This window comes from Pristis pectinata, chromosome 35 (assembly GCF_009764475.1).
Source record: "Pristis pectinata isolate sPriPec2 chromosome 35, sPriPec2.1.pri, whole genome shotgun sequence".
Lineage (NCBI taxonomy): Eukaryota > Metazoa > Chordata > Chondrichthyes > Rhinopristiformes > Pristidae > Pristis > Pristis pectinata.
This window is the reverse complement of record NC_067439.1, coordinates 12831991-12855493: the sequence shown is the minus strand read 5'-3', so window position 1 is coordinate 12855493 and position 23503 is coordinate 12831991. Positions and strand designations below refer to the sequence as shown.

Here is a 23503-nt window from a genome sequence, read left to right as displayed (position 1 = left end):
CTCTCCAGGGCTCTGCACCCCCCTCGTGCCAGATCCCCATAGCCCTTAATCCAAGAAGGATAAGACCCCTCTGACAAACTGCTAGGTCCTCCAATGAATTGTTACACCCCAGCCTTTACTGCCTAGCTACACAGGTCTGGAGATTATACTTGTCTGGTGTCTTTCAAAAGAATCCGACAATAGATTTGACAGGCTTGGAGTATTTCGAGTTATATTCCTCAACAGAGTAGGTAATTGGTTGGGCTGGGTACAAGTACTGTAGCTCCTAAATGATTGTTGCCAGGAGCCCGAGGTAAGCCAAGGCTGATTAAGCCACAGCAGGGAATCTGTGGGCTTGGTGAATGAGCTCAGACACACGGTGGCTCCAGTTTTTTTTAAGACTACATGAATTTTCCTCCGAGAGGACCATCAAACTTTTGGCCAAAGGGTTCAGATTGCGGAATTTTTTTTCACCTCCCCGTCTCGCCTATTTTCCACAGACACACACACTACAGGCAGTCCCCAGGTTACGACAGGGGTTCCGTTCCTGAGAGCTGTCCGTAAGTCAGAAACGAATACAAACGGTTTGTGGGAGAGAGTCACAGAAACAGCAGTGATGGGGGAGCGAGCCAGCGTGGGAAGAGTGGCCGCCAACCGGCCTCACTGACTCGGTGAGTGAGTCTGCTCAGCGGTCCTGGCTCTGCTCGGCACCACCCAACGAGCACCCTGACCCTCGAGCAGTTGCTGCTTAAGGGTTTGGGGGGGTAGAGAAGTCACGCAGAAAGTCCCGCTCCCATCCGGCAGAAGATGTCTGCACCCCGCGTAGCCACAGATCCATCCCACTGGTCTCCCAAATGCTTTCTCAGATGTACAGGGTGCTTGTGACCTGTATTTGTTTCTCACCCTTCCTTCCAGAGATAATGGGCTATGGGCAGATGCAGTGCCCGTTTACACTGACACTGGTGGCTGGAATGTGTTGGACAGGCAAGATAGGCCATAGGTAGAATCGTAGAACTGTTACTGAATGGAAGGAGGCCACTCAGTCCATCATCCAGGTGGCATGGCTAGTAGATCTGCTGCCTCATTGCTCCAGTGACCTGGGTTCAATTTTGACCTCTGGTGCTGTCTGTGTGGAGTTTGCACGTTCTCCCTGTGACTGTGTGGGATCCACTCCCTCCGATCTCCTCCCACATCTCAAAGGCATGCAGGTTGATAGCTTCATTGGTCACTGTAAATTGTCCTTAGTGTGTAGGTGAGTGTTAGAATCTGGGAGGTGTTAATGAGAATGTAGAGCGTCTAGCATCAGATTCGTATCAATGGGTGCTTGATGGTTAGCATGGGTGGTGGGCTGAAGGGCCTGTTTCTGTGCTGTATGACTTTGACTCTCAAGCCTAGTAAGTTTACTGGACACGGAGAGGATGTTTCCACTAGTAGGAGAGTCTCTGATCCAAGAACTCAGCCTCTGAATAAAGAGACGTCCCTTTTAAAACTGAGATGAGGAGGAGTCTGTTCAGCCAGAGGGTGGCGAATCTGTGGAATTCATTGCCACAGAGGGCTGTGGAGGCCATGTCATTGGGTGTATTTAAGGCAGTGATTGATCAGTTCTTGATTCGTAAGGGGGTTGGGGGTTAAGTGTTACAGGGAGAATGTGGTTGAGGAAAAAAATCAGCCATGATCGAATGATGGAGCAGACTCAATGGGCCAAATGGCCTAATTCTGCTCCTATATTTTAATGTCTTATTCCTGCTTCTCATGGAATAATCCAGTCAGTCCCATTTCTGCCTTTTCTCCTTTGCCCAGAAAATTATTTTTCCTCATGTTCCTTTATAAAGCCCTTTTAGAATGTTTCCACTGCCCTTGTGAACTCTGGGTTTCACTCTCTCTGTGCAGAAAATTCCTCTCAATCCCACCCCCTCCCCCCCCCCCCCCCCCCCCAGGCCCAACCCAAGATCATCATCGTGTCTGCTGTATCTCCTTGTGGACTGACTCTTCTGCCGTGAGGAAGTTCTTGATCCACCACGTGGTATGGAGTTCCCTGTCAGCAGCTCCTTCTCTGGTCAGCTGTCCATGGAGGTTGTCTGGCTATCCCACCAAGGGAAGACAAGTTGACTTTGGTTTAACCTGGACAGCCGTTGTTCAGCCTTTGACTTTCAGTGGAGCTTGGGAGAGTTGGGCTAGGTTGGTACTGGCTCTCGGGTGAGGTTTGAACTCTCGAATATCTGACAAGAAGGGAAGTAAATGGGGCAGGGTGTGTAAATGGAGACATTGAGAGTGAGATCTGATGTATTAGTGAATTATTTCCAAATTGTAGAAGGAACTACACTAAAAATGTGATGATCTGCCATTTCATAGTTTGCCTCACTGAGTACTGATTCCCATCTTCCCTTTATCACAACAGTGCCCAGTTCCTGCTCTCCCATTAAACTTATTCCTGGCTCCCATGCTCTCTTTAAACTCCCTGGGGCCCCAATTCCTGTGCTCCCTTCCAGGACCCCCTTTCCCCTGATTTATTGAAACTCACTGGGCTCCTGTTTCCTGCACTCCCTTTAAGCTTAGTCTCGATCTGAAATGTCGACCATCCAATTCCCTCCAGCCTGACCTGCTGAGTTCCTCCAGCATCTTGTGTGTTGCTCCAGATTCCAGCATCTGCATTCTCTTATGTCTCCCTTTGAACTTGCTGGGTTCACTGGGCAATTTGTCGTAACACTGTATAATGTGGGGGGGAAAATGTGAATTAAACGTGTTGGTCTGGTCATTAGAATAACATCCAATAGTCCAGAAAATCTGCCAGTCTGGCACCACCAGAGCCCTGAGTGTGCCGGATAAAGAGCTTTACTGTTGTTTTTTTGGAATCCGAGGAGTTGTCGGCAGAGCAGCATTTAATGCCCACCTCTAGCTGCTGTGAAGCGGCTGGTGGGTTTCCCTGCATCTTGTTCAAGGAAATGTTCATGATTCTTCTATTGAAACACTCTACCCAATGTTGCAGAATGATTACAGCATCTTTGTGGGCCATTCACCCCATCAATCCCATTCCAACCACCACATTGATCCCATTTCCCCCCCCCCCCCCCCCCCCCCCCCAATTGTTTCACCACGGTCCTGCAATGTGTTACTGACAGAATGAAGAAAGAAGTTAATGTGGGAAAATGTAGAAGTGCCTGTTTTGTCATCAAAAATAAAAAAAAAAGACACAGCTTTTGCTCTTAACCCCAGTGGACCTGCTCTTAACACTCCACTCTTAACCCCAGTGGACCTGCTGTACTTTTTCTGGAATTTGTAGTTTGCATTTGAAGCGTTTTGTACACCTTTTTATCAAATGGTGAGTCACTATTCCCATATTGCTTGGACTTTTCGTAGTATTTTAAGGTGAAATTTAATGCGGGAAAGCATTGCACTGAGGATGAAACTGAGAAGCGGCAATAAGACATCAAGATATAGGAGCAGAATTGGGCTATTGTTAGCTTTTCTAACTCTTTGTTCTGCCTGTGATTAATTCCCAGATCCCCCTGCACCTCAGCTTTGCATCTTCTCCCCATTTAGAAATTGCACCTTGTTTTTAATCTTTTCTGCCAAAACAATTCGGCATTTTTCCACATTATGCTCCATTTGCAATGTCTTTGCTCATTAACTTAAGCTACCTTTTATCTCTTGTGTCCTCTTCACCTATCTTTGTTTGCTGACCTATCTTTGAATCACAAGCAATATTACCAGCTGTACCTTTGCTGGCTTTATCCAAGTCAGTTAAGGGATTGTGAAAGGCTGGCACCCAGCACCAATCACTGTGGGCACCCCACTCAAATCTTGCCAGGAGGTACGACGGTTAGACCTGCGTGGGGGGCAATGCTTGGTTTGAGCTGGGAGGTCAGACAATGAAACCTGTAGGAACATCACTATCTAGAGTTGGACAATACCCCAGATGCAATCGTCACCTAGAATACCACCATCCCAGGGGAGGTAATGTGAAGCTGTTCATGCCCATGAAATCCACCCCCTCTCCAACACCACCATGACATAGAGTTTTATACAGCACGGAAGCAGGCCCTTCGGCCCAACTCGTCTATGCCGACCAAGTTGCCTACCTGAGCTAGTCCTGTTAGCCTGCATTTAGCCCAAATCCCTCCAAGCTTTTCCTATCCGTACCTGTCCAAATGCTTTCTAAATGTTGTAATTGTATCTGCTCTGGTAGCTCGTTCCATACGTGCAGTACTCTCCGTGTGAGATAAAGTTGCCACAGGTCCTTAAATCTTTCCCCTTTCACTTTAAACTGATGGCCTCTGAATTTTGACTAACCTACTCGAGGGAAAAGACCTGGCTATTTATCTTTGCCCTTCAAGATTTTATAAACCTTTTTATAAGGTCACCTTTCAGCCTCCTACGCTGCAGGGGAAGGAAGACTGAGCCTATCCAACCTCTCCTTATAACGTAAACCCTCCAGTCCTGGTAACATCCTTGTAAACCTTTTCCAGTTTAGTGACATCCTTCCTATCGCAGGGCAACCAGAACTGTACGCAAAGTGTACACACGTGGCCTTGCCAACGCCTTGTACAGCTGTAACTTCCTTGGGGAGCAAAGTTGCATTCTAAATACTGGAAGTACGTGGCTGGTCTCTGACATTATGGGTAAGCCCTTCCTTAGAAGGTGTTAACCACTCTTAACCCCAGTGGACCTGCAGTACTTTTCTGGAACTTGTAGTTTGTATTTGAAGCGTTATGTACACCTTTTATCAAATGGTGAGTCACTATTACCATATTGCTTGGACTTTTCATAGTATTTTAAGGTGGAAATTAATGCAGAAAAGCATTACACTGAGGGTGGAACTGAGGTTCAAGAACAGCTACTTCCCTTCAACCATTCGGTTCTTGAACCAACCGGCAAAACTCTAATCACTCTCAGTTTCGCAACACTTTGCACTAAAATGGACTTTTTTTTTGTTCTAATTGTGTTCTTCCTTGTAAAAATTGTTTATAATTTGTTTTTTCTTGTGAATGCTGCTTGTATGATGCTGTGTGCCTGTGATACTGCTGCAAGCAAGTTTTTCATTGCACCTGTGCACATGACAGTAAACTTGACTTTGACCTTGAATTTTGGTTTGGATTTTTAGTGTTGTTGAGAGACCAGAGCAGGGAGTGGATACGACAAGTTTGGAGGTTTTGCTTTACTTTCCACAAAATTACCTGGTGAAGTATCTTCACTGAGATCCTCCCATTGGGAAAGCAGCCAACAATCAAAGGCCCTTCCCACCCCGATCATCCTCTCTTCTTTTCCCCCACCCTTCCACTGGGCAGAAGATACAAAAGCTTGAAAACATGCACCACCAGGCTCAAGGAAACTTCTATCCCTCTGTTATAAGACTCTTAAAGAGACATCTTGTACAATAAAGATGAACTCCTGATCTCTCAATTTACTTCATCATGGCCCTTGCAACTTATTGTCTGCCTGCACTACACTTTCTCTGTAACTGCAACACTATTTCCTGCATTCTGTATTGCTTTTCCTTTTTAGAACCTCAATGTACTTGTGTTGGAATGATCTGTATGGATGGCATGCAAACAAAGCTTTTCACTGTGTTTTGGTACATGTGGCAATTATAAACCAATTCCCACAAGTTTGTTTCTTATTTCAAAATGTAAGTAAGCAAATTTCTTGTTTTCTTTTCTCATTTTGGAAACTTCTGGAAGGCCAGAAAAACGTGGGCTTCCTCCGTCTGAAATGGCTGGGTATTGACACAGTTCGTGGATTAGGTATCTGTCGTTAAGCTTAGGGCCACCTCTTTTAAACTGATTTGCAAACTGAAATGGCTCCTCTCCTGAAGTAGTCAAAATAGGAAGGAATACTGTGATATGAACGTTGCTGCCCAGAGAATTTTGAGTGGACAAAGTTTGTATCACCCAAAGGAAAAGAAAGCTTTCATTTATATAATGCCTCTCGCATGCTATGGATGTTCTGAAGACATCCACAGCCAATTGATTGTTGAGCTGAGATGAATCATGAGTGGGCACTGTCCTTCTGCTGCATGTAGAGTGCCGGTCAATCCATCCCCCTCAATCCGGGATTTGGTTGACAAGGTGGTCTGTGGACAATAATTGTCAATTGACTGCCATCACCCCTGTGACTAACTACTTGCAGAGATTTTAGTGAAGAAGTTGTGTGGGCTGTGAAGAGGATGCAGAGAGGCCTCTGGAGAATATGGACAGGCTAAGTAGATGGGCGCGAACGCAGCAGGTTGAACGTAATGTAGGAAAATGTGAAGTCATCCACTTTGGTGGAGAAAATAGAAAAGCAGAGCGTTTTCTCTTAAATGATGAGGGACTGAAAGGTTTTGATGGTAAATGAGATGTGGGTCCTTGTACATAAATCACTGAAAGTTGGCATGCAAACTGAGCAAGCAATTAGGCAGGCAAATAGTGTGTTGGCCTTTTATTCCAATAGGATTTGTGGACAAGATTAGAGACCTCTCACCCCAATTATGTGGGAAACTGGTGAGATTGCATCTGGGGTATTGTCTCTATGCTAATCTCCATTCCTAATGAAGGATATAGAGTAAAGCTCTGATAATCAGGACTTTGGTGTTGGACTGACTTTTTCTGGAACTCTAGGATGCTACTTGCAATGCACAAACATGCTTTTACTTCACCTTTTCTAGATGTCACACAGTGACATAATACATTTTCTAGTGAGTCTGAGTTTAAAGGGAGACGAGACTACAGATGCTGGCATTTGGAGCGAGAAACAAACTGCTGGAGGAGCTCAGTGGGTCAGGCAGCATCTGCGGAGGGAAACGGACAGTCGACGTTTTGGGTCGAGACCCTTCATCTGGAGTGGGAGTGTAGTAAACAAAGCTCCAGTGATTTTAAAGGGAGTGTGTGAAAAGGAGCCCCATGATTTTCAAGGGAGTGTGAAAAACGGACCTGGTGAGCCACATGCCATGTAATCGGGATTTGCAAAAAAAAATCAAAGTGGATTATTTGAGTTTTACTGTACTTTTATTAGACGGATTGCAACATATTCGCAAGTTGATCCCTGGGATGGTCTCTCCTTTGAGAAGAGATTTAAATGGCCAGGGCCTGGACTATCTAGAACGTGAGGTGATCTCACAGGAACGTACAACATTCTTAAAGGAACTGATAGGGTGGATGTGTTTCCCGTCTTGGGTGTCTAGAGTGAGGGGGGGGGGGGGTCACAGTCTCAAAATAAGGGGTTGGCCATTGACAATTGGGCTAAAAAGAAATTCCCTCATATAGAGCTTGGTAAATGTTTGGAATTCTATACCCTAGAGGCCTGTGGAGACCCAGTTGCAGAGTATGTTCAAGGCAAGTGCAACAGATTTTTTTAGATGTTTGGGAAATCAAGGGATGTGGGGCTAGTTCAGGAGAGTGACGCTGAGGTGAAAGATCAGCCACGATCTTGCTGATAGATGGAACAGACATGAGGGGCTGAATGGTCTTTTGCTTCTAATTCTTATGTTCCAGAAGGGTTTTTTTTTGGTTGAATGGTCTCCTTCACAGAATTGACAGTAAGGGCTCCCTTGCTACACTGAAATGTCTGGTGCTTGTGCTTCAGTCTGCATAGTGCAACTATGAACCTTCTGAACTAGAGATGCAAGTTATCCACTTCCAGTAAGCACTTTAAATACAGGCCATCCCTAGGTAACCAACTGGTTCCTTTTTTGTTTACAGACGTCCAGAAGTTGATTTTGTCCATAAGTTGGAAAATACACAAAAATCACTCTCTATGGTAACTGCCCTTCTACAGTTTTGTAATGAATGGCATCAAAAGCACACAAGACTGATAAGAAAGAACAATCACTAAAAGTGAAGAGAGAGGAAACTAGTTCTGCCAACTTTTTTTTCCTTTCCCAAAGGAGGTTTATTCAATGATTACAGCACCACATCATTACAATACCACAGTATTCCACAATTCACACTATTTATAGTAAATAGTTTCAAATTATAACACGTTCATCGCTATTCAGGGTGCACTCGAGCACCTGAGGCACCCACCGGTCCTGGAAAGCCCCCATTGTACCCATGGATACCACGTGCTCCTTCTCCAGGGACACATGGGCACGGATGTAACCCCAGGAAAGGGACAGGCAATCAGCTTGGGCAGAACCCTCGACTGCCCACTGGCTGGGACCTGTGAATGGCCACCTTGCTCGTCCTGCCAGTTGTAGGAAAGAATATTTGTGCGTATGTCGGACTTTTGAATTGAATAATATTGAGGGAGCTCGTTCACTTGTAGGAGTGTACGTAACCCAGAGGTGGCCTGTATGGTACCTATTTTAAAGCGTACCTTTCTCTGTTTTGCAGACCCTTAGAAGCCCCTGTGCAGCCACAAGTCCTTCAGTGTGACGTGCTGCGCTGTCGCAGTGAACCACTGGGAAGGCCATGGAGGGAAACGTGGATATGAGGTCGGAGTTGGAGGAGATGCAGCGGTGCGCTGATCAAATCACGGATGAGGTGAGTGATGAATTGAGACCAGTTCAAGTTACTTTATTGTCATCCACCCATGTGCTATAAAAGCACATGGAGGAATGAAATGTCGTTTCCCCCAGACTCTCACAACAGAGGACATGTATAAAACAGAAGACATATAATAAACGCAGAGAAAAAAAATTGTCCAAGTACAAATAATGCAAAAAAAAGTATATACAGAACACAAATTTAGTGCAGAGTTAGTGCAAAACCGAGTTAAACGAAGAAAATACAGAACTCAGTGTGTTGCACTAATTGTATAAATGTGTTCAGCAGCAGCCAAAGTTCTTATACGCCATTGTGCAAACCAGGGCTTTTGACGCGGCATTTGTCTGAAACTGTCTCCAGGGTATTCAGGAGCCTGACAGCCTGGGGGTAAATAAAACTGTTGTACAGTCTAGTAGTTCTGGCCCAGATGCTCTGCCACCGCTTGCCAGACAGCAGTGGGAGGGATGGGAAGGGTCGCCTATGATTCTGCAGACCTTGTGTGTGCATTTTGTGTTGTAGATATCCAGGATGGAGGGGAGAGGTACTCCAATGATCCTTGTTTCTCTGTAAGCACCTTCAACCCTTAACAACAAAAGATGGAATGGGAGGTAGAACTGGGAATAGCAGAATCGTCATTGGCGGCGGCTGCTGTGTGAACAAGCTGGTTGCAGTGGTTATGATCTGAAAACGAGGAACACAGCATTGAATCTGAAAGCTGTAACATGTCTAATAAAAAGATGGGACACTTTTTTGGCTTCATTGGAAAGAGCGGGTGACTGAGACAATGGAGAAGTGATGGAGTTTAGAAATATTGTAAGTGGCCATTAGTTTTGGGTCATGCCTGCCAACTGAATAGACTATTCCATTAACCAGATCTGTGCTTGGTATTCCCAGTACACGGAAATGAAGGATGATGCTGGTGTGGGGCCCTAGAGAGGAGGCTAGGTCACTTGGTGTATTTAAAGTGGAGGTAGATAAATTTCTGAAAGGGAATTGAGGGAGTTAGCACAGAAAATGAGATGAGGCCTGGGGCAGTTCACTTTAAATGGCAGGGCAGGCTTGAGGGGCCTATTCCTTTCACTTTCTCTGCTCTTGTGTTTAGCCAGTAAAATGGAGAGATGTTTCTGAATCTGCAGCCAGTGTAGATGGGTGAGTTAGGATAGGGGCACCTGTATGTTGGATAGGATCAAATTTACATTGCGTGTCCAGCCAAAAAAATGTAGAACAGTGATAACCTGGATGGTGTGAGCAGGGGTGGAAGTAGGCGATATTGGTGGTTGTAGCAACAATCAAGGCAATTAAATGTAATGAGGTATAGATAGTGTAGAGAGTCAGAATCTTTTTTTCCCAGGGTAGAAATATCAAATAGTAGATGACTTGCATTTAAGGTGAGAGGGGGCAAGTTTTTGTTTTTACACTGAGTGATAGATTCCTGGAACAGGATGCCATGTGTAGTGGTGGATGCAGATACGATAGTGGGGTTTAAGAGGCTCGTAGATAGGTACGTGAATGTGGATCATGAAGAGATTGAGTTTAATTTGGTATCGTGTTTGGTACAGACATTGTGCTGTACTGTTCTATGTTCTAACTATATCTGAACCACTTTGAGGCATTTGTGAGAGAGATATTCAGGATTTATGAAGATGTCCTTTATCAAAATTTGAATTGTCAAACAGAGCCGGCCGGGAATGGATGTGAATTTCTATGGCATTGGACAGGTTGTGAGGGCTACGTTGTTTTTTCCAAGGCACTGTGTGGCTGTAAAAGTGCAAAGGATCAGGCTGGCAGCAACGTCCAGCGTGTTCAATGGGTGACGGAGATGTGAGCATTAAACAAGTAGCAATAGATGTGGGCAGATTGGGAGAGGTTTGACCTTGAGAAAGGAGGAGATACTGAAGACGGGAGGCAGCAAGGAGATGAGGCATTGAATAATTAACGATGGCAGCTGGTGGTGGTGGGGGTCTGAGGCTGCATAGCACAGAGGCGACCTTCAGAATGAGCAGGTTCATCAAATGAGATGCCAGTGGGGAGTACAATGGATTAAATCTAACCGCAGACTAGAGCTTGGCAGCAGATTCCTGGTAAATTGAATGTCACAGTTTATGTCCAGGCAACAAAATTGGGTGGTAGCACAGAAGGAAAGGACATTCTAAGGGCCATTTTGTATGACTGTTTTCCCCCTGCGTTGGCTGACCTGCAGATACATCAATTTAAATTTCTGGGGATGCTCGGATACTTCCACTGGCGTCTTCTGCCCTATGTGGGAAGCCTCCTCTAGCCCAACAGTTTCTGCATTCCTAAATTTCATCGCCAATTATTGGCCTCCATGCCTTCAGTCAGCTGGTTCCTGAGTTCAGGATTTTCTTCCCTAAACTCCTCCACTTTATATGATACCCATGTTAAAACCCACTGCTTCAAATGAGTTTTGGGTTGATCCAGTGATTCCTGGTACTAATTTTAGTCTGAACACACTCCTCTGAAGGACTTCATTATGATGAAGGTGCTGCATATATTCAAATTGGGGATTGTGGACTCAGTGGGTCAGGCAGCATCTGTGGAGGGAAATGGATAGTTGGCATTTCAGGTCAAGACCCTTCACCTGGACTGAGGAAGAGCCTCGACCTGAAATGTCGCCTGTCCATTTCCCTCCACAGATGCTGGCTGACTTGCTGAGTCCTTCCAGCATTTTGTTTGTTGCTCCAGATTCCAGCATCTGCAGTCTCTGGTATCTTCATGTTGGTGGTTGCTGCTGTGAGTCTGAATGGGAGCTTGACCAGTGAAAGGTCACTGAATCCAACACATCAAAAAAAATTATCAGTAACCTTCCCCTATCCATGTCATTTGAAGTGAGGTTCTCATCAATTCCAATCATTGTTCAGATATGAACATATTGGAATATTTGCTGCACGTAGAGTTTCTCTTTATCAACAATAATGTGCACTTGTACAATACCCGAAACCTTCTTTAGCCTCTAATTAAACTGGACAACACCCCGATGTAGGAGATGTGAGGAAAATGACAATGGTCAAAGATGGGGATTTGAGAGGGTCCTGCGGTAGGGATGCAAGGATCTAGGAAGAGAATTCCAGATCCTGGAGCCTCTCAGAGCAGGAAGTGGAACTTTGCCCCAGGATTGTTGAATGTGCAGAATGCTGTACAGTATATTTGCATTGGCTAATACAGCATCGGAAATTAAAACAGATGGTTGCAATACTGAGAGTGATAATATTAATTTCCCTTAGCTGTGTTTACACTGTCTGCCTGACGTTCCATACATTAACCCTTGTGTGTGGCCCACACCTCCCGAGCAACTGCAATCTCATCTGGGTGCTGTTATTGTGCACTGTGCATCTGGTTGAGGGTATGTCCATCAACAATGGTAAAAAGTCAGTTCGGACAAAGGGTCAGCTTTGAAGCATCAGCTCTGTTTCTCTCTACAGATGCTGCCCAACCTGTTGAGTGTTTTCAGCATTTTGAGTTTTTTTTTTCTGACTAGCTGCTATACCCAGCGGTGCTTGGGTTATTCTGCTGGCAGTCATGGGTATTTGCATTTATACCTATAAAACCCATGCAATTGGGTTTTATAACACTCCTTATGAATGAAATAAAATCTAACTTAAATATATAATTACTGGGAATAATATAATTAGGGGTTAAAATTATGTAATTTAACTAAAGTCACCAATCAAACTATACACACTGAAAATAAATATGTATACAAAATTACATTTAATTTAGTTCTCTTTAAGTAGGTATGGACCTGTGCACAATGTGCAAGTTTACTTGATTTCAATGTTGAAGTGCTTCAGAATATACAATATTTCTTTGAATCCAATGTTAAAATGTATAGATTATTTTTATCTCCAACTCTTCTACTTGAAAGCCAATATGCAAGCTCATTTGATAGGCAATTCATCTGCAAGAGAGTTTGTTTTGTGTTTACTCAAATTAGGAAAGAGGGAAATAAAACACGAAGACTCAGCAGGAATGAGTGTGATGAAAAACTTGGACTAAACTGTTACATCACTTCATGGTCCAAAATGTCACTCAGCACTATTTGAATTACCAGTGGTTGCATGAAGCATATAGTTGATCATGAGGAATGCATTGAGTTTCATGATTAAGACCTACAACTCTTAGTGATTGTTAATGCTCATAACTAACGGAGTTGAACAGGGAACTGAAGTTGCTTGAATTGGAAAAAGTAGATCAGATGGGGATGAAGATATTTGCCCCAACAGCATTACCAGTCATTATTGCAGCCTCAATTACATTTGGCAGTAATTTTTGAACTGATGATCTTGCCCTGTTGCATAGTATTGATGGATCCAAATTCCTGAGTAGCATGATTGAAACTTTTTTGTTCAGTTCAAAATTATTATGTGATGGCACACCAGGTGGTGATAGAGTTTAAAAATTCAAGAAGAAGACATACAGCCTCACGTCTGTCACACTGTCAGTAGATTTATACTGCACAGGTTGTCCAAGAAGCTTTGAAAGAAGGTCTTTATTCATGGCCTGCTCTGTCATTTTTTTTTGGTGCTAAAATTGCTTTTTCATGCAACCACTGGTAATCCAAATAATGTTGAGTGACGTTTTGGGGGAAAAACAGCTTGCATCAGATCATGAAGTGACATAACAATTTAGGCCAAGTTTTTCATCACAATCATTCCTGCTGAGTCTTCGTGTTTTATTTCCCTATTTCCTAATTTGAGTAAACACAAAGCGAACTCTCTTGCAGATGAATTGCCTATCAAATGAGCTTGCATATTGGCTTTCAAGTATAATCACTTAACATTTTCCCAAATATATATGATGCTTCAATACACGCTTTCAATCCATCTGTTTTAGTACCTCGTGGAATTATTGGTGGCATTTGACAGAAAGCTCCAGCTAGCACTAAAGTAACGCCCTTTAGTGATTTGTTATTGTCTAAGATCTTGCAACCTTCAATCTAGTGCTTCAATGGCTGCCTTGCGAACCATTCTACATTCATCTCAGACAATTAGTTAACTATCTCATAAAACTTCTTTTCCTTTGTAGCTCTCTGACCACTGTTACATATTGGAGTCTCCACATTTGTCAAATTTAAAGGGAATTTAAAAGCTGCATGTGCAGTTTTGCCCCTGACAAGTGTTGAAGCCATGGCCAGGGCAAACTGTCTTGTCTTTGAACTTCAGGCAAAAGTAGACTTAATAAGGAAAGTTTTTCTTGTTCCACCATAAGCATCCAAACAAAAACAATTCCTTAGTCATTGTCAACAGCCTCTGCAAAAGTATCTAGGCCATTTCTTTGGTATTGGTAAATTGGTTTAGTATTGTCACATGTACCAAAGTAGAGTGAAAAACCTTTTTGTATGCCATCCATACCGATCATTTCATTACAACAGTGCATTGAGGTGGAACAAGGTATACAAGCACATAGGTACGTGGAGGGGCAGGGCTTAGAGGGATATGGGCCAAATGCAGGAAATTGGGAGTAGCTGAGTGGGCACCGTGGTCAGCATGGACTCATTGGGCCAAAGGGCCTGTATCTGTGCTGTATTGCTCTGACTCTTAAAACAATAACAATGCAGAATAAAGTGTTACATTTACAGAGAAAGTGCAGTGCAGGCAGACAATAAGGTGCAAGGTAATAACGAGGTAGATTGTGACGTCAAGAGTCCATCTTATCGTACTAGGGAATCGTTCAATAGTCTTATAACAGCAGGATACAAGCTGTCCTTGTGCCTGGTAGTTCGTGCCTTCAAGCATTTGTATCTTCTGCCCGATTGGGGGGTGGGGGGGGGAAGAAGAGAGAATGTTGGGGTGGGTGGAGCCTTGATTATGTTGGCTGCTTTATCGAGGCAGTGAGAAGTGTAGACAGAGTCCATGAAGGGGAGGCTGGGTTTCCATATCTCATTAAACTTGTTTATATTTGTCTAGCTGGTTTAAATCATAGCTGGTCTCCCACAGATCTTGGTGCACACATTTTCATTTTCTCTTTCTGGTTCAGGTGGACCAAAAGTACTTGGGTCAGATCTACCCAAGTATTTAGTACCTCAAAAATAGATCTGAAAAATCTCAATGATTCAATGGGGAAAATTAAAATTTAGGTCCTCTTTGGACTACAGAGGATCGCCGATGGGGGTTTTAGAAAAAATAAGACTATCCTGCACGTCATTGTACTAAGCCTAACTTGCATGCAAAATTTCAGAATCAGATTTATTATCACTGACTTGTATGACGTGAAATTTGTTGTTTTGCGGCAGTAATACAGTACTAAGACATAAAATTACTATAAATTACAAAAATATTACAAAAAAAATAGAAATAACAAAGTTATTGGACTGTTCAGAAATCTCATGGTGAAGGGGAAGAAGCTGTTCCTGAATCTTTGAGTGTGAGTATTCAGGTTCCCTTCTAGGTTGCTTTGTTACTGAGCTATGCGTTGGACACCTGGACATTCTATTTTATCATGTATCATTTAGATTACTATCATCTGCAGGTTTTTCTACTTCAATGGTAAAAGGCAGCCAATGTTTCCTCTGCGTTACCCACAGTCTCTTAGTCTGCTGAGAAAGTGACTCCTTCCTACTCCCCGGTAAGGGTGTAGCTTTCCTTTAGTTCCAGGACAAGAAAGTAAGCATTTACTTCTCCATTCTTATTGATCTTGAGAAAGTATTGGTGACCCATCAGCTTCAATCATTGCAGCCCCTCTCTAAAATGTTCTCCCAAACTGTCTAATAATTTTGATACAACTGAATAGCTTCCAAAGCAATTTCAGTATTGTCCCCCACCCAATAATCATTAAGTTTAGGAGCCTGTGAACAAGTGAGCATGATCAGAGAGCTGTAGATTCGTACAGCACAGAAACAGGCCCTTCGGTCCACTTTGTCCATGCCAACCATCAATTATCCATCTACTCTAATCCCACTTACCAGCATGTAATCTGTGGCCTTCTGTGCCTTGGCAATTCAAATGCCTGTCTGGAGTACCTCCTCGGGCAGTGTGTTCCAGATTGCAGCCACCTTTAAAACAAAATTCTTCCTCTGATCCTCTCTAAGCTTTCTACTACTTTTCCCTAAGCCTATGTCCTCTAGTACATTTTTAAAAGTCTTATTGAGTGGCTTGGTTAGTTACTGTGGATCTGGAGTGGCATGCAGAACGGACTGGCTAACAATAAAAATATGCATGTTACCTATTGCACTCTTGTCCTCTGCATCAAAAGGATAATAGGCAGTATTAGTGCATGTTTATCCTGTTCACAGAATGGTATTTTACCTGCTGTTTTTTTTTTCCCCTTCCCATACTGTGACAGTGCAATTTACAGACTCTCTTACTGTGAATGGCTAAGGTTTACAGACTGGTTGGCCTCCTGTGCTAGTGTGCAAAACCAGGAGAATTAGAATTGGTTTATTATTGTCACATGTACTGAAGTACAGTGAAAAACATGTCTTGCATACCGTTCATACAGGTCAATTAATTACACAGTGCGTTGAGGTAGTACAAACTAAAACGATACAGAATGCAGAGTAAAGTGTTACAGTTACAGAGAAAGTGTAGTGCAGGCAGACAATAAGGGGCAAGGTCATAACGAGGTAGATTGAGGTCAAGAGTCCATCTTGTCATACTTGGGAACCGTTCAACAGTCTTATAACAGTGGGATAGAATCTGTCCTTGAGCCTGGTGGTACGTGCTTTCAGGCTTTTGGATTTTCTGACCAATGAGAGAGGGGAGAAGAGGGAATATCTGGGATGGGTGGGGTCTTTGATTTATGCCGGCTGCTTAACCAAGGTAGCGAGAAGTGTAGACAGAGTTCATGGAGGGGAGGCTGGTTTCTGTGATGTGCTGAGTTGTGTCTACAACTCTGCAGTTTCTTGTGGTCCTGGGCAGAGCAGTTGCCATACCAAGTTGTGATGCATCCAGATAGGATACTTTCTATGGTGCATCTATAAAAATTGGTGAGTGTTAAAGGGGACATGCCAAATTTCTTTAGCCTCCTGAGGAAGTAGAGGCACTGGTGAGTATTCTTGGCCATGGCGTCTACATGGTTGGATCAGGACAGGCTATTGATGATCACTCCTTGGAACTTGAAGCTGTCCAGCGCTCTCAACTTCAGCACCGTTGATGTAGACAGGAGCATGTGCGCCACCTTCCTGAAGTCAATGACCAGCTCTTTGACTTCAGGAAGGGAGGCAGCGCACATGCTCCTGTATTCAAACGAGAGCCTGAGGGACAATTGCAACAGGGCAAAGGGATATCTGTTTAGTGCCATTGTTAAACCGTACCAAGGGTAGCAGAGTGGTGCAGTTAGCAGAGGTGCTGCCTCACTGCTCCAGTGACCCAGGTTCGATCCTGACCTCCGGTACTGTCTGTGTGGAGTTTATGGGTTCTGTCTGGGTGCTCCAGTTTCCTTCTACGACCCAAAACTAAGTGGGTTGGTTGGTTAATTGGTCGCTGGAAATTGCGTTGATGGGAATGTGGGGAGAATAAAATGAGTCTGGGTAGGATGAGTGTAAAAATGGGTGGCTGATGTTCTATGTGGACTCCGGGCTGAAGGGCCTTTTTCCATTCTGTATCTCTCCAAGACTCTATGGCATAGATTTGGATCATGTTTTATTTAAAACTTTGATTCTGTATGATGTTATTTTTGGTAAAATAACAAAATTTCAAGTGATCAGCCATGTATCTGCTGATTAAAGCACTGGCTCTGATTTTGGACAGAATGAAGTGTTAGTTTGTCCTCGGTGATCTAACCATGTGGTTCTCTGCTCTCTTCCCACAGTCCTTGGAGAGCACTCGCCGTATGCTGCAGCTGGTGGAGGAGGTACAGTATCAGCAAACTCCGTTTATTGTCTTTTTATCAAATGCCCAGTAATGTGTTGGCTCCGGTTTGGAATAATCACAGAGCGACATTCCCATTATAGTGGGACAAAATGGGAATAACCTATCAAATCCTTACCTCTCCAGTCTCCTCCTCACTCCAAATACTATTTAATAGTTTGAGGCCACTCTTCTTCATGTGGCTATCTCCTGTGTCACTATTGACAGACTATTCAACCAAGAAGATTTTCACATAGTGACATTTATTAAACCTCACTAATAAACTTTATCACACAAATATCCTTTGCAACAAGTTATTAGTTTGCTTACCTCGGCTGATAAATTTACAGGAACATCTGTTGAGTGACTTTGCATTGACAGCATAAGGCAAATGGGTTGTTAATGGGAACCTGCAGCCTCATTGAAGGATAGATCTTAGGGCCATGTCCCTTAGTCACTACTGACTTTGACAGCACAATATTTTGTCCATTGTCCTACCTGCACAAATATCCAGCAGCATAAGCCGACATTTCTGGACATACTAACTAGGAGCAGGAGTAGGCTCTTGGGTTTGCTCCACCATTTCATAAAATCGTGGCTGATCCAAGTGTAACCTCGGCACTGCCATCCCATTTGCTTATTGACATCTATCTACCCTGCCTTAAAGTGACCCAGACTCTGGAACCTTCTTCCTCAAAAGGGCAGTGGAAGCAAAGACTCGACCCTTGGAGAGAAAAGAAATTCACCTTCTTAAATGGGGGACTCCTTTTCTTTGGAAGGTGAACCCTAGTTCTATATTCTCTCAGAAAGGGAAAGACCTTCACCGCTTCTAGCTGTAAAGACCTCTCGGGAGCTGGTACATTTTGGGCAAGGCTTGTCTCCGTCTGCCAGCAGATACAAGCTATACCATCCAATCCTTCCTCGTGACTAACTGCCCGGCATTTGTCTAGTAAACCTTCTCTGAACTGCTTCCAATGCATTAACATCCATTCTTAAATAAGGCAACCAATACTGTACACAATATTTCAGATGTGGTCTCAGTAACACCCTATATATAAGCATAACCTCCTTATTTTTTTATTGTATTCAATCCCCTATCAATTTCCTTGGGTTGTGTAAGGAATGCTTGCCTTTATTAATCGAGGCACTGAGTTCAAGAGTCAGGAAGTTGTATTGCAGCTTACTAAAACTCTGGTTCATCTGCATCTGGAGTATGGCATTTAATTCTGGTTGCCCCATTAGAGGAAGGATGTGAAAGCTTTGGAGAGGGTGCAGAAAGGGTTCACCAGGATGCTGCGTGGATTAGAGGAAGTGTGCTATAAGGAGATATTGGACAAGCTTGGATTTTCTCTGGAGCGGTGGAGGCTGAGGGGAGACCTGATTTAAAAAAAAAATTTGAGAGGCATAGACAGTAGAGAGCCAATATCTTTCTCCCCAAAGATGAAATGCCTAAAATTAGAGGGCATGCATTTAAGGTGAGAGAGGACAAGTTCAAAGGAGGTGTGTGGGGCAAGTTTTGTTTTTACACAGAGTGGTGGGTGACTGGAATGCGCTGCTGGGGTGGTGGTGTGGAGGCAAATATGATAGAAGCATTTAAGAGGCTCTTGTATAGGCACATGAATGGAGAGATATGGACATTGTGTAGGCAGAAGGAATTAGTTTAGTTAGGTTTTCAATTACTAGTTTAATTAGTTCAGCACAACATTGTGGGCTAAAGGCTCTGTTCCTGTGCTATATACTGTTCTATGTTCTAATAGAGGGTCATGGAGAAATGGCACAGATCAGCCATGATTATAATAAATAGTGGAGCTGGCTTGAAGGGTCTGATGGCCTACTCCTATTTTCTTGTGTATTTGAAGAGGGCAACAGGGTGAACTATTGCTAGTTTTGGACCAATTTCTGATGCTATGATCAACACAAGCTGATCATCAGAGACGCAGCAGGCAGTGCTGCTGCCTCAGCTTCAAGGAACCAGGTTCAATCCTGACATCCGGTGCAGTCTGTGTAGGGTTTACATATCTTGATGTTCGAGTCATAATGCAGGATTTCGACCCAAAACGTCGACAAGTTCTTTCCTCCCACAGATTCTGTTCGACCTGCTGAGTTCCTCCAGCAGATTTGTTTGTTTGCTGCTAGAGCTTACATGTTCTCCAAGTGACCACGTGGGTTTCCCCCAGGTGCTCCGGTTTCCTCCCACATCCCAAATACTTGCAGGTTGGTAGGTTAATTGGCTGCTGTTAATTGCCCCTAGTGTGTAGTGTGGCAGGAGAATTGGGAGATGAGAGAGAGAAAAGGTCACAGGATAACAAGTGGGGCGCAATGGGTCTGATGCAAATATCCCAAGAGCTGGCATGGACTCGATAGGCTGAATGGCCTCGTATGCTGTAAGAAAGTAAATGTGAGTTTATCCACCTGCATTAATCCAGGCTGCAATAATGTAGAATTGTTGTCTGGTAGTGTAACATAGCTTGTGAGAAATCTGCTGGCGTTGATACCCAGCTGTGCTCAATTAGAGCTTAAATTCATTTTCTGCCATTGTACACTGATTCCCTTACAGACCATTAAATATTACATTATGTTTTTATGTTAACAATTCATTGACATCTGCATATTCAAGGCACCTAACAAAGTTGCCTTAATATTCTGCCTCTTCCCACAAATATTGGTTAATTTAACCCATTAACAATTCAACATGACCATTTAATCCTCTGATGGAATATTCGTTGCCCATCAATCCTGATCTCCAAAGGTCATACTACAAAACTCCTGGGAATGTTAAGGCTAACAGGAAACCACAATTCTAAAAGGCTTTCTGGTGACAGAATTCTGTCTGTTGCAGAGAAAAATTATATTCAATTCTGCTCTTCCCCTTTATAGGAAGGATGTGGAGGCTTTGACGAGGTTGCAGAAGAGGTTTACCAGGATGCTGCCTGGATTAGAGGGCATGTGCTATAAGGAGAGGTTGGACAAACTTTTTCTCTGGAGCAGCAGGGTCAAAATGTCAAATACTAGAGAGCATTTAAGGTGGGGGGGTGTAAGTTCAAAGGAGATGGGGGGGCAAGTTTTTTAAACACAATGGAGGCAGAAGCAATTTGTTTAGTTAGGTGTTTAATTAGTTTGGCACAACATCGTGGGCCAAAGGGCCTATTCCTGTATTGTACTGTTCTAGGGAAACAATTACCATTTTTAGTTACAAATGGGAGCAATGTGGATGGCCTTTCATTAACCTAGGGAAGGTTGAAGGTGATGAATGATGTACTACAAAAGGAAGGATGCATTTGGAGGAAGCCCAAGTGGGACCTGTTGAAAACTGTGTTTTTAAGCTGTATATGGCCTGTCTTTAGGCCCACTTGAATCGGGTTCTGAGCACTAAAGTTGTGAACGTTAAAGTCACACAGCACAGAAGCAAACCCTTCAGCCCAGTGTGTTCATACCCACCATTAAGTGCATATCTATAATAATCCCATTTTAGTTGTTGAGCACTTATGGAAACTGGGGGGAGGGGGGGAATCTGCAGACAATGGAAGTCTGAAATAAAAGCAGAAAATTCTTGAAACACTCAGCGGGTCAGGCAGCATCTGTGGCAGGAGAAACTGTTACCGTCTTGGGTTCTGGTCCCTTAGAACTGAGAAAGATGCAAATTAATTTTAGGTAGCAGAGAAGGTGGGTGGAACGAAGGAAATATCTCTGGGAGGGTGAGACCAAATGCAATAGCTAATAGGCAGTTAAGATCGGGTTAAGCTTCTTTGTCTGTGTAATATGTTGCTAATGATAAGATTGTGGGACGTGCCCAGCAAGCCGGGCTATACAAAATAAAAAGGGGAAAATCTAAACCAAAATGATGGCGGGCAAAAATGGCCAGTTCTCATACAAACAAAGTAAAAGCAAATTGTATAAAGTTGGAGAATTTGATATTGGGTCCTGCAGGCTGTAATGTGCCCAGGCAAATGAGGTGTTGCTCCTCAAGCTTGTGTTTGGTCTCGTTTGAACAGTGCAGGAGGTTGGCAGGGTTTGTATGTCCCAATCTTGCTGGATATATGGGCTGTTTTTGGGTTTTCCTGCATCTGCTCCAATATCAGAGCCAAATGATCCATTTGCACATCAAGTTTACATGGTACAACAAATGAATTAACTCGTGTTTGTAAAAAAAAAACAAAACACCGACAGCATTTTAACACTGATTTCTGAAATGCAGATAAGTGTCCCAGTTTGCTTCATCGGAGATTGTGGTCCTATGTTTAACACCTGAGCCATGTAATGTGAGAGAGCTTAGATACTTAAAGGGAAGTTCAATCAGAGGTGGGTTCACAAGTGTGTCATAGAGAGGTGCAGTATGGAAATGGGCCCTTCGGCCCACTGAGTCCATGCCTACTTTCAATCACCATTTACACAAATCCTACATTAATCCTGTGTTTCATTCTCCCCACATTCTCATCATCTTCCCCCCCCCCCCCCCCCCCCCCCCCAGATTCTACCTGTCCAAACACTAGGGGCATTACAGTGGCCAATTAAGCTACCAACCCTCACGTCTTTGGGATGTGGGAGGAAATCGGAGCACTCAGAGCAAAAGCCAAGTGGTCACAGGGAGATGCTTGAGGTCAGGATTGAACCTGGGTCTCCAGCTCTGTGAGGCAGCAGGTCCACTGGAGCGGAGAGAAATGGAGACATGGAAAGATTTGAGAAGGGAATTCCAAAGCTTGGGACCTGTATAGGGAATACGAGGTTGTCGGGACAGTGCAGGATGTGGGAATGGGTAAGAAGGCAGGAGTCTGAATCGGAATCAGGTTTATTATCACTGACTTAGATGTCGTGAAATTTGTTGTTTTCCGGCAGCAGTGCGGTGCACAGACATAAAATTACTCTAAATTACAAAAATGAATAGTGCAAAAACAAAGGTAGTGTTCATGGATTCGTGGACCGTTCAGAAATCTGATGGCGGAGGGGAAGAAGCTGTTTCTGAATCGTTGAGTGTGGGGCTTCAGGCTCCTGTACCACCTCCCTGATGGTAGTAACAAGAAGAGGGCATATCCCGGATGGTGAGAGTCCTTAAGGATGGATGCCATCTTCTTGAGGCACTGATGTCCTCGATGGTGGGGAGGGTTGTGCCCGTGATGGAGCTGGCTCAGTCTACAACCCTCTGTAGTGATCCTGCACATTGGAGCCTCCATACCAGGCTGTGATGCAACCAGTCAGAATGCTCTCCACCGTACATTTGTAGAAATTTGTAAAAGTCTTTGATGTACCAAATCTCCTCCTCAGTGACTGAGTAGAGCCGCTGGAGTACTTTCTTCATGATTGCATCATGTGTTGGGCCCAGGACAGATCCTCCCAAGATGTTGACACTCAGGATCTTGAAGCTGCTCACCCTTCACCACTGCTGACCCCTCAATGAGGACTGGTGTGTGTTCACCCGACTTCCCCTTCCTGAAGTCGGCAATCAATTCCTTGGTCTTGCTGATGTTGAGTGCAAGGTTGTTTCAGCGCTTTCAGAGAAGGGAAACAGTAGCAGTTGTGCAATGTGAGCTCCCATTTGGAATTAACTGCAACCAAAAATATCACCTTTCCCTGCAAAATTTTAAATGCCAAAAAAAAAGTACTTTTCTGATTCTCAAGAGCCTGATTCTGTCTTGCCAGAATCCATTAAGTACCTTGGGCTGAATTTCTGCAACTTGCAAAACACCCAGTCAAGGGTTTAATACAAAATCTACAGCACCTAGTTCTGCAGTAACAAGGCATATTCTTGCCCCTTAATTCAGTGAAAATAAAAATTTAATTGAACCAATAACGGCACAGTTGACAGCTGTTTGCCAGGAGGGGTTATGAATTAAGGAGGAGGAACATTCAACATTTAAATTCTTTTGTGGTGCAAGCAGAATTGATTTTTGTTTTAAAACAATCTCAGCCTTTTTATCGGCACCCTGCATGGTTACAAGCAAATGCGGAATTGAGTCCTGCTGGGAAGCAGTCATTTAAAAATGTCAGTGATATTAGTTGCTGTCTGTTGTAGTGTTACAGGAAATGTAGCTGGGTTTCGATCAATGGAGTAAGCCAGCAGCACTCGTGTGTTGCCTTGGAGCTGAGTCCCTGCAGAACAGAGCCAAAATGACACTGGAGTCTTGCATGTGACATCGTATCCCAAAATTGTGTGAAGATTTGATGAGCTCAAAGACCACTCATTGGGTGTAGTTGTCAGCCAGACTGTCTGAACTGTGGTTTGCTCAAAGCGGTTTGCTCAAAAGGGCAGGCACAGCAGTGTAG

At 43.8% G+C, this 23503-nt stretch overlaps 1 protein-coding gene across 3 annotated transcripts in view; it reads left to right on the top strand.

Annotated features, from left to right (window-relative positions):
- Window positions 1-23503, top strand: part of LOC127586292 (synaptosomal-associated protein 25-like) — a 69225-nt gene that overhangs the window by 13059 nt on the left and 32663 nt on the right. For 2 of the 3 annotated variants that reach the window (XM_052044107.1, XM_052044109.1), the window contains exons 2-3: window positions 8289-8438; window positions 17208-17249. In XM_052044107.1, the coding sequence (XP_051900067.1) occupies window positions 8367-8438; window positions 17208-17249 (114 nt within the window). In that variant the 5' untranslated portion in view covers window positions 8289-8366. Of the gene's footprint in view, window positions 1-514; window positions 651-8288; window positions 8439-17207; window positions 17250-23503 lie in introns of those variants that run through there. The other variant, XM_052044108.1, reaches the window with a different exon arrangement.